The 13207-nt window shown below is 43.9% G+C and overlaps 1 protein-coding gene across 1 annotated transcript in view; it reads left to right on the top strand.

Moving 5' to 3' along the window:
* The window catches only part of MYPN (myopalladin), a 1604598-nt gene that overhangs the window by 818191 nt on the left and 773200 nt on the right, over positions 1-13207 (top strand). Inside the window, exon 9 of the mRNA XM_069610599.1 lies at positions 12897-13013. Within this exon, the coding sequence (XP_069466700.1) occupies positions 12897-13013 (117 nt within the window). The remainder of the gene's footprint in view (positions 1-12896; positions 13014-13207) is intronic.

Below are 13207 nucleotides of genomic sequence, written 5' to 3'. Positions count from 1 at the left end.
CAGGTGTTCTCTAGATTTTATTTTTGCATTTTGTTTAAGGATTATTGTAAAGATCCTAGTACATCCAGTGGGATTATCCCACGAGGAACCGGCATCCAATTTGTATGGCATTTGTTTTACATGTGCTAACCAGCTGCAGCTCTTAGCCCCCTCCAGTATCAGAACATTTTTTAGGGTGTCCTAAACAATTCCAACCCTGGAGAACTCCACAGCCTAACCTAATATAACACTGTTTGTTGTGCAATCTGATCAGCTATAGGGAAAACACCATGATCCAAAAGTAGTGAAGTTGGAGTGCTTTTTGGCAACAAAAACAATTATTTCATTAACTTATTTCTCAATAAGGCTATAGATGCTGCATTGGCATAACCCCAGAGCTCCTATCCATAGATAGGTGCTGACAGCTTGTTTTCCATTCAAATCCAGGGCCATGGAAATTGCCCTGCTGCCATGGCGGGCAAAGAAAGATTGAATTCCCCCACTATACTTCCCTAGACTGATCTCAGCCTTAAGCAGGTGTTCTGTCCAACCTCCTGATTCATGGAACCTAGTCCCTAACTTGTCCAATCCTTGTGCCGTCAATTTCTATTCTGAAGGAACCAATACTAGCAAAACGTGGTTTAAAAACCATAACTTTAGTTTTGTTTATGTTCAGCTCTAGGTGATGCTCTTTAAATGTACCCATGAAAATGGCCAGCGATTTCTCCAGACCTTTTATGGTTGTTTCCAGAATCACTGCGTCATTCACATAAAAAAGTGCTGGTCATTTTGTAGATGCAATTCTTGGGGCATCGAGGTAACCCTCCATAAGTGCATCCACCATCCCTTGGATGACGATGCAAACAAGGAGGGGCACCATGATGCACCCCTGGCAACTCCTTTATTCAATATGAAAGGCCGTGACTGTTTGCCTCGCAGCCCATAACGAACAGAAGCCTGGGTCTCAGAATACAAACATTTGATTGATTCCACCAATTGCACAGGGGTATTTGGATCAGTCAAGATTTGCCAAAGAGTATTCCTTGAAACAAGTGTCAAATGCGGTTTTCAGATCCAAAAATATTGCATACAACTTAATCTTACACAGAATAGTATACCTTTGGATTAATAAAAACAGCAAAAAACAACGGTCCGGAGGGCGGGGCTTGGTGGCGAAGGGAATGGCCGATTGAACACATCGCTCCCACCTGCATTCTTCCTTTCATTTATTCAAATGCGGAACAATTTCTAAAACCATCTGTAAATCTACCCATGTGTCCGCTCCGGTGCTGAGGAGGGCGTTGCTGCCTCTGTTTCACCCATTTCTGTCTCTAGAAAGGTCAGTTCTGGATATGGCTCTCCACCGGCTGTAGCAATTCCCGAAAGCCGTCACACCTGAGGAAACTTACGGGTCCTGTTCTATGCAACAGCGTGCTCCGGCTGACATTAGGCCTCACAACAGCTTTCATCGCCACCTAATGCTCAAAAAACATTTCGCGATTTGGAATTTGTTTAAAAATACAGGTACTTTATCATAGTACTCATTTGTTTTATTTGAGTAAGCCATTTCTTGCTGAATTTATTTAATTAACTAGGGACTGAAAGTTCGCATACCGGCAGAAACCCTCTTATTCATACCTTGCATATATCATATTTACTGATATATCATATACTACCCATTATTAAGGCCTCAACAAGTAATTGTCAGAAAAATTCCTCAGGTTTTAAGGGGCAAGAAGGGCCTAACCCTGTGACCGCCCCTGAAACACCCCAAAACAACTCCTCCACCAATTACCAATGAAGACCCTAACTTAGTGGCACTTTTACACAAAATTAGGTCTCTCAAACCTTTTATGGAGACCACTATTCAGAAACTTCAACAACTTGATTATAGGTGGTGTGCATTTGAAAATGGACTGAGTGAGGCGGGAAATAGAATCAGTGCCATAAAGGATGTCGCACCACTGGTACTTCAGCATGAAAAAACCACGAGGGAGCTACAAAAGCATAATAAGGACCTGGAAAACCAAAGGACACGGAACAATCTCCAAATATTAGACCTTCCGGAAGGTTGTTCGGGGAATGATGCCATCATGTTCCTCCAAAAAATGCTCCCGGCATTACTTCATCTATCTCCTGAAACTGTGATTAATATCCAACATGCACATTGCATTGGTCTCATGAAAAACATTCAAGCTTCCCAACCAACACCACAACTATGATATTTTTATTTCTGGAATACACCCAGCTTTAACTTTTCATATCCAAAGCAAAAGAAAAGAACTCTGGCACGGTAACAGAGTTTACATCATCACACAAGATGTGGTGAAGAAAACTGCCCAGAGAAAACTGCCCAGAGAAGAAAAGAATTACTAACCTATCGCCCGTCACTCAAACAATTGAATGCAAGATGTGGTCTTTTTCATCCATGCTCTTTCAAAGTTAACCATTAATGGTAAAACATCCGTGTTCGACGAATCAGCAGACCTAAAAGCCTTCATCAGAAACTTGAAAAATGACAACATGGACACTTCGTCTTCTTTCTCTTCCCTCTGGAACTTGACTCTTCAAGCATCTTCTCTCAAACTCCAGCCCGACCGTAACATCTGCATTAAGATTCAATATACGTATATATTTCAGTATTATGCTTACCTTTTATTTTGTGACACTTTAAACATGTTTCTTGAATTACTTTACTGTGCAATGTATTATACTGCCATATCTAATTGTTCATATCATTGTTATGTTTTAGACTTTACTCCAGTCTAACATGGCTGCCCTGGTTTTTACAGCATAGTGGTTGACTTGTGGAAACAGGCAAAATGGAAGAGGGACTACTGTGCAATATGTATTGTGTTTTTCACTCTGGTTCCCTAACGTGACCAAGCGGTCAGGGAAGCTTGAAACGCGTCGTTCAGGACCCATCCTTGGCGTCCTGCTTTGTTTGCTGTGTGTGTTTTGCTTTTTTGCCTTTTTTTACCATCATTAAAACTTGTGTCTTTACTTTGATTCGAGTTTGTCATTTCTGGTACCTGCTTCTTGATATATATATATATATATATATATAGGGCCTCATTACGACCCAAGCGGTAAAGGCTTAACGGCGCCGGTAGAGCTGCCGGTGCCGTTAACCCTCTATGGTCTATTATGAGGTCTGCTCGCGGGTCCCGCTAAGGACATCCGATAAAACCAGGCACCCTTAGCGGGACCCGCTAGCAGACCAGGATGCTAACAACGGGCCCATCATTAACGGGCCCGTTGTTAGTATCCTCACCATTCCCAGTGAGCCCTATGGGGGCTCAAATGGGAATGGGGATGTACCTACCGGTACCAGGTCCCAGGAAAGGGAATTGCCGGGCCCTCCAAGGTCAGAATGGCCTGGAATTCCCCATTCCTGGGACCCGGACCGGGTACCCAGTATGGGGGTAGCCATGCCGCTAATAGCGGCATGGCTACCACCATACCCATAATGAGGCCCTTAGTCTTGCGGGTGGGGGGCGTTCGGTCACCCTTCTCGTTGTTCGGACTCCATACTGGTCCTTCCTGCTTCCACCCTGTTCTCCAATATTTCTTGGCTCTGGCTTTTTTTGGGGGTACATTTGACATTTTCAAGATCTTTTTCTTTCCTCTGTACAATGCTCTATGAGCTCTCATAGTCTATGTATGTCGGGAATGGGATCAACATTTTACCGGCGCCTGACTTACCGGACCGCCAGGGTTTTAATGCCCCGGTGTTTCCGACAAGTCAGGCGCTGGTAAATCATTAAGGGGTCGAGCGGCTCCCTTGCCGGTTTTACCGGCACGGTTACCGCTGGAACCGTAATGAGGGCCATTGGGCCTCATTACGATGCTGGCGGTAGCCGTGCCCATAATGCAGGCACGGCTGCAGCTGGTATATTTTTTTCCCTGCGCCCAGGAATGGGCAATTACCGGGTCATTACGGCCTTACCGGACCCGGTAATTGCCCATTCCTTGGCGCCAGGAAATATTCTTCCCCATTCCCATTTGAGCCTAATAGGGCTCAATGGGAATGGGGAAGCCGGATGCACCAGCACCGTTATCTGGGGTCCACCTCTTGTAACCAGGACTAATGTCTGGCAGAGAGACTTCCAGGACCCCCCTCGTTAATTTGCTTAATGGGTATGCACAATAGGACTTTCTGGATCTCTGGTTTTCAAACATTTTGAAAAAGTCTAGCTGGGTTTCTTTTTAGAATTCATTTTGCCATGCAATGAAATATGTTTTTTACTTATTAATCATCATTATAATCTCTCTGAATGGGGGACATAAGTAAATAAATATACTAAAGCCTTTTTTTGCTAAATCAGGCAGTGCTGGTCCTTTGTTGTTTTGTTTCTAGCATATAAACCGATATTCTTGTTTAATTTTATCTCAGAATCTGTTGAAAGACAAAAGAAAGGGTCTACAGGAGAGTATTCACAAATTTGAATGTAATGTTGCAAATTGTCTGCAGTTTCACCAACCTTCCGTGGAGCTAAAGAGTATGTTCATACTTGCAACTCTCCTTGGTGTTGTGCGATGCTTAGTGACAGCCTCATTACAACCCAGGCGGTAAGTTCCCTACTTTACCACCATGGTGTAAACTCCGTTTACACCATGGTGGATGGCGGATTTACCGCCCCATTCCAAGGTGAGTGGGGCGGTAAATCCCCATTCCCCATTTACCCTTCCCCATTCCCATTTTTGCCCCATAGGGCATAATGGGAGTGGGGAAGGCGCTAATTACGGCACCGTAAATTACGGTGCCGTAATTAGCACCAAGGCGGGTTAGCGCCTTGCATTTTAACGCCTGCTAAAAGCAGGCGTTAAAATGGTAATCAGGCGTTAAGGGTTAATGGCGCCGACGCGCCGTTAAACCCTTAACGCCTGGGTTGTAATGAGGCCCAATGTAATCAAATGAGACTGACCATTCTGAATTTGTTTGAGACTGCTTTCCAAGGTATTCCTAATGAAGTGGATAGTGTAAACTAAAAATGTGAGCTACATACTGGGATGGTGCTAAAAGAACAAATGGGTTCAAGCCTACATCAATATAAATGCGTGAACAATAGCAGGCTAATATCTTGAAAACATGTACAACAGTTTTATTAATCTCATTAGACGTAACATCAGTTTTTGAATATACTGTTATTAGCCATTACCGCCCGTGCCTGCCGCCAAGGCCTGGGATTGGTGCTATTAGCATCCATAGAGCCTTCATCTTCCTTCTGCTTTCTCATGAAAACATACTACTAAATAAAATGGCCGCAAGCATACACTGTAAAGGGGCATTGTCCATTTTCTATCTGAAGGACTGTTAGCAGATGCTTGGGACATGGTGCCGCAGCAGGCAGCGCAGAGGTAAGTGCGGCTCAGGGCCAGGGCCTGGGGTTGCAGGACTTTGGGCGTGGGCATGAAAGGCGAGGCTGGAAAGCAGCACTAGTGGAAGGTAAAATATGATGGAGCCACAGGGGAGGCACAGGTGTCAAAGATAGAAAAAAGCAGTTATTGGTGCTTTCTTCCCACAGTCCTGGCCACCTAATTGGCTGGCGCCTCACCTGCGGGTGCTAATGATATATTTGAATTATATCCAAAATGTTTTACAGACACCAATATTTTATAAATTAAGTTCTGGACCCATTTCAAATTGGTGAGTTATTTGAATCAGATTAATTTTGGGATGTCTATGTTTAGTTGTTGAATTCCAATGTTTTAAGCAATTATGTTTAATCCACACTTCAATCCAGCAGCACCTCCTCAGAGGTATTCTTCCTTTCCTCTCCTTCCCCCAGAAGGTCACGGTCTCCAGAGCTCTGGTTCTCTCTAGGCTGCACTACCGCAACAGCCTCTTTCTAAATCTTCCTGCCTGTACACTCCGCCCTCTGCAACTCATCCAAAACAGGACTGCAAGACTTGTCCTTGGCCTCAAGTCCAGGGATCGTATCTCTCCAGGACTGAAATATCTGAACTGGCTCCCAGTGGCTATGAGGATTAAGTTCAAAACCCACTGCATTGTCCACAAGGCCTTCTGGGGCCTGGGGCCTCACTACCTTCAACTGTCTCTTCCTACATATCTTCCTTCTCGAGCCCTTCGCTCATCCGCCTCCAGCACCCTCAGGGTAAGTCGCTTCTCCAAACAACGAGTTGGTGGTAGATCTCTTTGTTCGGCTGGGGCTTCCTTGTGGAACAGCCTCCCTGCCTCACTGAAACTTGAGGAGAACCATCTCCGGTTCTGGAAGCACCTCAAGACCTTCCTCTTTGCTTCTGCTTTCTCTCCTCCTCTCCCATGCTGAACTCTTGGCTGAAACTGTAATTTCACAGGCCACCTGGCTACCCTCTGTTCTCGGGCCCAGGTACCCTCCCCACCAGTTGCACACCTGCACTGCCCCCCTGGCAATTTTTGCACTGGGGGGCTGTTTCTGTATCCCTACAGCCCCCTACCAACACCTGGCACCTGATGTCTGCACTTACCCATGCACTTGCCACCACTTTGCTGCACTTCTTATTATAGTATTTATTTATATGTTTTATTTATAATTTTTTTATTTATTTTACTGTTATCCTTTGTATTGCACTGCCCCCTCGCACTTTTCCCTTTCTCCCTCCTCTGCACTTGCGTGATCTCAATGTCACCGGCCTAGTAAGATGGTTGTCTCTGTCTTCCCTCTGTCCCCCCCTTGCCTCGTTGTGCCGTGAAAAACACTTGTGTATAGGCACATTATGATTGCCATATCATATCATATTTTATGTTGAGTAAAACAGTTGTAACATTGGTAGAACATAATTCTACAACTTCTGACAAGGTGTTGTCACATAAATTGATTGTCTTTGTTGTTCTAACTCCCTGTGAGGTCATTGTGAGGTCATTGGGTGATAAAACATGCCTCAGTAGACCATTATGGATGGCAGCAGCCTGCAACAAGAAATACGGGCATGCACACAGCAAGGCCCCTTAATGTGGGATTTGCAGCACCATAATCTCTGGAAAGACCTTCTGAGGCATTCTTTATAGACATGACCACCTGTTTTGATTTTGGTAACATGAATTAGAACAAAACTACAAACAGATGGCCACCATGGAAAAGCAAGGAGGGTGCTTGAGGATGACCCTTGTCTATTTTCAGGGGGACCATAGTTTGTCGAAGGAGCTTTTATCAGGTTATGAGAAATGGTAGGGGCGAGGCAGCAGATATGTGTTTTTAAATTAATTGTATTCACTAATGGTCATGGGGGCTGAGAGAGTTATTGTCAAACTGCTTGAAATGTGAAAAGATTTCTGAGCTCACTGAAAGGCTGGCTCTCCTAAGCAGGGTGTGTGAGAAACCTGAAGTTGTTCTCCCGAGCAGAGCCCAGGAATCTCTTTTTCAGGTGGCCAGGACACAGTGATCGCATTTGGATCCAGTTCCTGGGGGTTGACCATTAGAGGAGGATCACCTGGATGGGGGAACCTGGGATTATGCTCGGAGAATCGCCCCAGGTGAGATGCAGAATTGTACAGGGGAAAAAGGAGAGGAGGACGGTATACCCCAAGAACTTTGTAAGCTATAGTACATTCACCCACCTTCCTCCCATTCGATCTATCTCACCCAAATCTACAATCCCTTCCGCATGTAACAAATCCGCTCAGATTTCACACCCTGCTGCATTTAAAAACCATCTCTCCTAAAAACCATGTTGTCCTATTCCCTATCCAAATACTCTCAAGCATATTTCTTCCTGTCCCTCTGATTATCATTTTCTGCATTCCCAACCTGATAAGACAAAACACTACGATTCCCACAATCCCCTTAGTTCATGTCATGACCACAGCTATTCCAGCTTACCCTGCAACCCCTACCAATCCCGTCCCTCTTATGGTCATTTTCTAAAAACCCAACCGATTATCACAGAACACTACTGTTCCCACCATCCCCTATGTACCATTCAACATCACGGTCATTCTCATTCATTGCACAAACCTTCCCTATCCCGTACCGTAAAATAATCTGATACTCCAAACCCCCCTTTTTGTTACACAAATACCGTTTTACACTCAATACAGACTGGTAATGTTAAACCTGTGTACCTGATAGATCCCAACCCGAGTGTCAGGCAAAGTCTTGCAATTAACTTGAGCCACACACACCTGACAGCCCTTTTCTTTCCCCAGATGGATAACAGGTGGATCGAGAGAATGCATTATGAGCAAGGCGGAAAAGGCGAGCATAGCAGACCTCACAACGAGACGGCTAAACCAAGATGGCAGTTCAGGCGAAGGAGGAAGGCGGCAGGAAGCAAGAGGGTGGCGAGGAGAGAAGAGACCATGCCCTTTTTGTCCCAGGACCACAGAATCTTCACCAAGGAGAATCTAAGCCCGTGGAAAATAGGCCCAGTGTCATGCTGCAGATGTCAACAGTACGCGGGGCCGGCCTATGTTGATAAGACAGAGCGAGGGAAGCTTCCGCACCCGTGGTATCAGCCTTGACTCCAAAGAAGCCAAAAGCCCATCAGTTAAGCACAATCGGTGAGTCGAGGGAAGAACCGATAAAAGCTGCGTTGTGTTGAGTGAGAATCGCAAAGGGGCCACTTTTGAAGCAGATGTAATGAACTTTGAAAGCCCTGTTAAAAGTGTGAAGGGGAGACCCGCTGCAGAGGAAAAGTTGCACCACATGAATGCTGATTCGAGAGACTGAAACTACAGAAGACCATAGGAAGGCTGCAAAAGGAAGCAAAGTGGTGATACGTGAGGGTCGAGCAAAAGCCCTGTACAATCGAAAGACTTTGATCCACAAGTTGGCTAGAAATAAGGGAAGTTAATCCCACCTGGTGAATGAAAGAAACGTGAATCCCGTGAACATTTGAACCAATTTGAAATCAGCAAAAAGGCAATAGTGAACCCAGAGGAGGGATGCCACTAGGAGAGGGACGAAATCTAAAGGTCCCAAGAAACAGTTCAAAAGTGAACCCAAGTAAAAGACATTAAGAAACAGAGTAGAATCCGAGCCTGGATGAGGGAGATCCGGGGTGAAGCTAAACTCGACACTGACAGTGATGCCAGGTTCGGGGGGTAAAGCCGTCACTCAATGGCTGGCAGTTGAGAGAGATCCGAGTCCGAATGAGGAGATCCAAGGAGTTAAGCTATCATCCAAAGATACTATTGAGCAAGGGTCAGCTGGAGCAATCCAAATAGCAATAGTACAAAGACTCCAAAATAAATGAATGCACAATCATGGTTCTACAAAAACAAGGCGCATTGATCCTGCAGCAACCTGACGTGAAGTCAGCATTGAGACAGGACAGCTTTTTGTGGATGGAATCTTTGCTGGGGATGATGAGCAATGAAGGGACCCAACAAGTTCAAACCGTTATTGACGGTGCCGGCGCTACCGGCCCACATTCCCATTTACCCCTGTAGGGCTCAAATGCGAATGTGGAGTAATAAATACCGGCACCCGGCAATGGGCAATTACCAGGTGCAGCGGGGCCAGAATACCCTGGTAATTGCCCATTGCCGGGTGCCGGAAAAAAACCTACTATGGCGGCAGCCGTGCTGGTAGTTACTGGCATGGCTACCGCCACAGTCGTAATGAGGCCCATTAACTTCCAGTTGTTTGAGTTGGCGGTCGAGTTTGGTCACAATGCTGTTCAGTTGGGTTGATGCACTGTGCTCAAGATGTGGTGAGTCGGATGATTCGACAGCAGTGAGTCGATGCTTGAGTTGTAGCGACAATGGTTTTCACTGGTGTGAGATGGCATTGTGATGGCTTGAAGAAGCAGTTAAGTAGCTCAACGTCTGAGGAGTGCCAAAAGCAGCACTGCAGGTCCTGTGTTAACTAGAAGGGCATTGTGCACGGTTGAAATAGTTCAAAGACACTTGAGACATTGAAACAGTGTTGCAGCTGCTCTTAGACATTCAGGTTGCTGTATTGCCTCAAAAGGGGCTACAGGTTAAGGTAAGTCCTTCTGACGCACCCTCACTCCAGGGGTCTTGATGAGCACTTACAGGGTTTCCTTCATGTCCAGTGACATGCTCCTGGTTCCAGTGCAGCAGTAGTCCGGCCTTGGTCCAATAGCAGATCACCCGAAATGTGGCCTAGGGATGGGTAGGCAGCAGCGCTTTTTTCTACCTTGGATGTCTTCTGTCTTAACCTCTTCGGCAGATGGCCTTTTAATGGAAAACACTCAAAAAGAGGTCCAAAGGGGAATTCTTCTGAGTCCAGGAATGACTCAAAGAATGATGGAGCACACCTCTCTTTTTAAAGGCAAACTGCCATAAAAGATTTGACCAAAACAAGCTTGCTTTAAGGGGTCAGCTTCCCATAGTTGTAACAAGTTCCTTTTGTTATACAACATTACACCCGGATTCCCTTGCTTGCAGGAAATAAAGGGGATGGGAAAAAACTCCTCCTTCAGCCTTCCTTTGTTCTCTGGCTACTATAACCTGGCCCCTTAAAATGCCTTTTGGCTTCAGTGACATTCCAGTGATCATCACCCTGGTATGATGTGTCTCTTCCTACTGGAGAATCAAAGCATCATGGCTATTGTTCCGCAAAGCAGTTGTGGACACATTCAGCCTAGATGCTAATAAACAGCCCTAACACATCTAAAACATGCTTCCATAGCTGATGCTGGTGTGATATTAGCTTGCTGTGGCTTTCATAATTATGCTCTTTTTTTTTTTTTATTTTTTTATTTTGTATATAATCTATATTAGATTTTTACAAAAGGAGTTCTCATGGTTTCGTGTACCTGACCGAAGAAGAAGAAATATTGGAATGTTAAAAGTTGCACACCGATAAGTGTTTTAGAACAATATTGTTAGTGTTTACACCATCCAAAATGTATGAGAGTTCGGTGGCTTTACTCGTTAGATGTCAGAGATATCAGAGAGATGGGTAAACTTTTCCATGGTGATGTTTAGTAGTTTTGCCGTCGGGGTTAGCCATCTAGTTTGGGCTCCTGTAATTAGGCGATTCCACCACATGTCTTCGTCATTAGTGAAGGAGTTTGTGAACAAAGGACCAAAAAAGGCGTCCCTTTCCTGTGCGAGCGCTGGGCAAGCCATCAGGAGATGTCTTATGGATTCTGTATTTTCGGAATTTTTACAGAGACGACATGATTTCTCCTTGGTGTTAGCTCGGATGGCTAGAATTTCTTTTGTCGGAAGCAGATTAAGGCGGGCTTTCAATAGAGTTATCATAGACAACTTGCTGGGGTATTTTTTACAGTATTCCATAGGCTCTTTAAGTTTGTTAAAGACGGGTGGTAGATGGGTTAACAGCTTATTTGATGTTGCTTTTTCATTCGTATTTATCCAGTCTAACCACTCCATTTTAGCTTTTATTCTTAACGGGTTCTTGATTAGTTCGTCTTCTGAACAGGCTATCTCCTGTAGGAATTGTAGCTGGGTATCAACCCAGTTTTTGAGTAGCTTATTGTTTCCCTTGCTGATTGTGCTCTTTTCAGTCTCCTTGCCACAACCAGGCATGCCTTGTATTTCGAGATTTGCCTGTCATCAGGCTGATTAAGACAGAATACTATTATACAATTTACATCAGATGTGAAAACGTTAAATTGCTACCGCTCCCTGCAGTGACATTCTGTCCCAGAAGCTGCCAGGGAAGCCCAGGTGACATTTGAACCTACTCCATTGACACTTGCTGCGCTGTAGCATAAACAGCAGCCCTGCTCACAGAACTGATGCTCGTGTTATATCAGCTTGCTCCGGCTTTCGTAATTCTGCTCCTTTCAGTAACCTTGCCAGAAACAGGCATGGCTTGTATTTAGAGATTTACAAGCCACCAGACTGTTTAAGGCAGAGAAGTATTAAAAAATGTAGTTCAGATGTGCAGAAGTTAAATTGATAGCTCCCCCTACAGTGACTTTGTGTCCCAGCAGCTGCCAGGGAAGCACGGGTGACCTTTGAACCTGCTCTGTGGTACAGCAGAACTTGTGCTTTCATGTCAGTAGACTTGTTAAAGTAAGGCACCTGTGTGAATTATAATTTTGCCATGGAGCATTTTGAACGGTGGGTCTGATTAGCAGACCCACCTTTCAGAAACAGAATTACCCACATCATTTGTATTAATAAAAATAAAAAAAGATAGGGTTTTCACACCCATACCAGACACATTTTGTCACATAGTACTCGTCATATGTACCTGTTTTAATAAGAAGAATTCATTCACCAATTGCAAATGGCAACCAAATAATTTATAAGAGGGTATTTTTATGTACGTTCATCTAATAGTGTCTTACAGAGGATTATGTAAGCAGTTGTACCACTAGTTGTCTATCATTACTGTATACTAATTTCATGTCAGTCTGAGAGATAGTGAATTGTGCCTGTTTTGTTGCATAAGACTGCCACAGAAGTTGTATAGGTTTGGTTATCTCTATTGAGTACCTTCATTACGATTTTATTCTGATTTTGTTTTTCTTTTCTCTTTCTTTGTCAACTCTTTGTTTTTTTAAATATTGTATGAGATGGGAAGTAAAACCTTAGTACCCGGACAGTATCAGCCTTTGATACGTTTGTGGGATTAAGTTACCGTTTCAATTTAAGTGAACTTTATCGACATGTATGTCAATGTGCTTATATGTTATCTACAACCTTTCCACATGTGTAATATGATATATTACATAATGAATTGTCCTATCTGTATTTTAGGTACAATGGACTGTTGTTGTTTTTGTTACAGGAAAAAAACAAATGAAAACATAATCTGCTATACTGATTTATGTATACATTGATCTTCTGCCCATTAATGTATTTGCCATTCTTTCCAGGATATCATTGTCATTCTGGAAGATTCACTTGTGTCCCTCCATTCTTTTTCTTTCTTCTCTTAGGCAGTCTGATTTTAGTCTTGGTAGTGTGTGTATGTGGTCCTGTTAGTGATTTACATGAATGTAATTTGTGCATGCTTTCATTATAGAGGAGATTTGCACCTTGGTGATTGCAGAAGCCTTTTCTGAAGATTCTGGAAGTTTCACCTGCACTGCAAGCAATAAATATGGCACAGTATCAAGCTCTGCTGATCTGAAAGTTAGAGGTAGGTGATTTTATGTGAAACATACCGCTCGACATAGGATAACTTTTCTGAGATACGATTATCCTGCTGAATTACTTGAAAACAGACATGCCTGTGTCTATCTATCTATCTATCTATCTATCTATCTATCTATCTATCTATCTATCTATCTATCTATCTATCTATCTATCTATCTATCTGTCTGTCTGTCTGTC

The sequence above is a fragment of the Ambystoma mexicanum genome, chromosome 8, assembly GCF_040938575.1.
Source record: "Ambystoma mexicanum isolate Mex_15411 chromosome 8, UKY_AmexF1_1, whole genome shotgun sequence".
NCBI classification, from domain to species: Eukaryota; Metazoa; Chordata; class Amphibia; order Caudata; family Ambystomatidae; genus Ambystoma; species Ambystoma mexicanum.
Note: the sequence above shows the minus strand (reverse complement) of the source record. Positions and strands in the feature narration are given on the sequence as shown.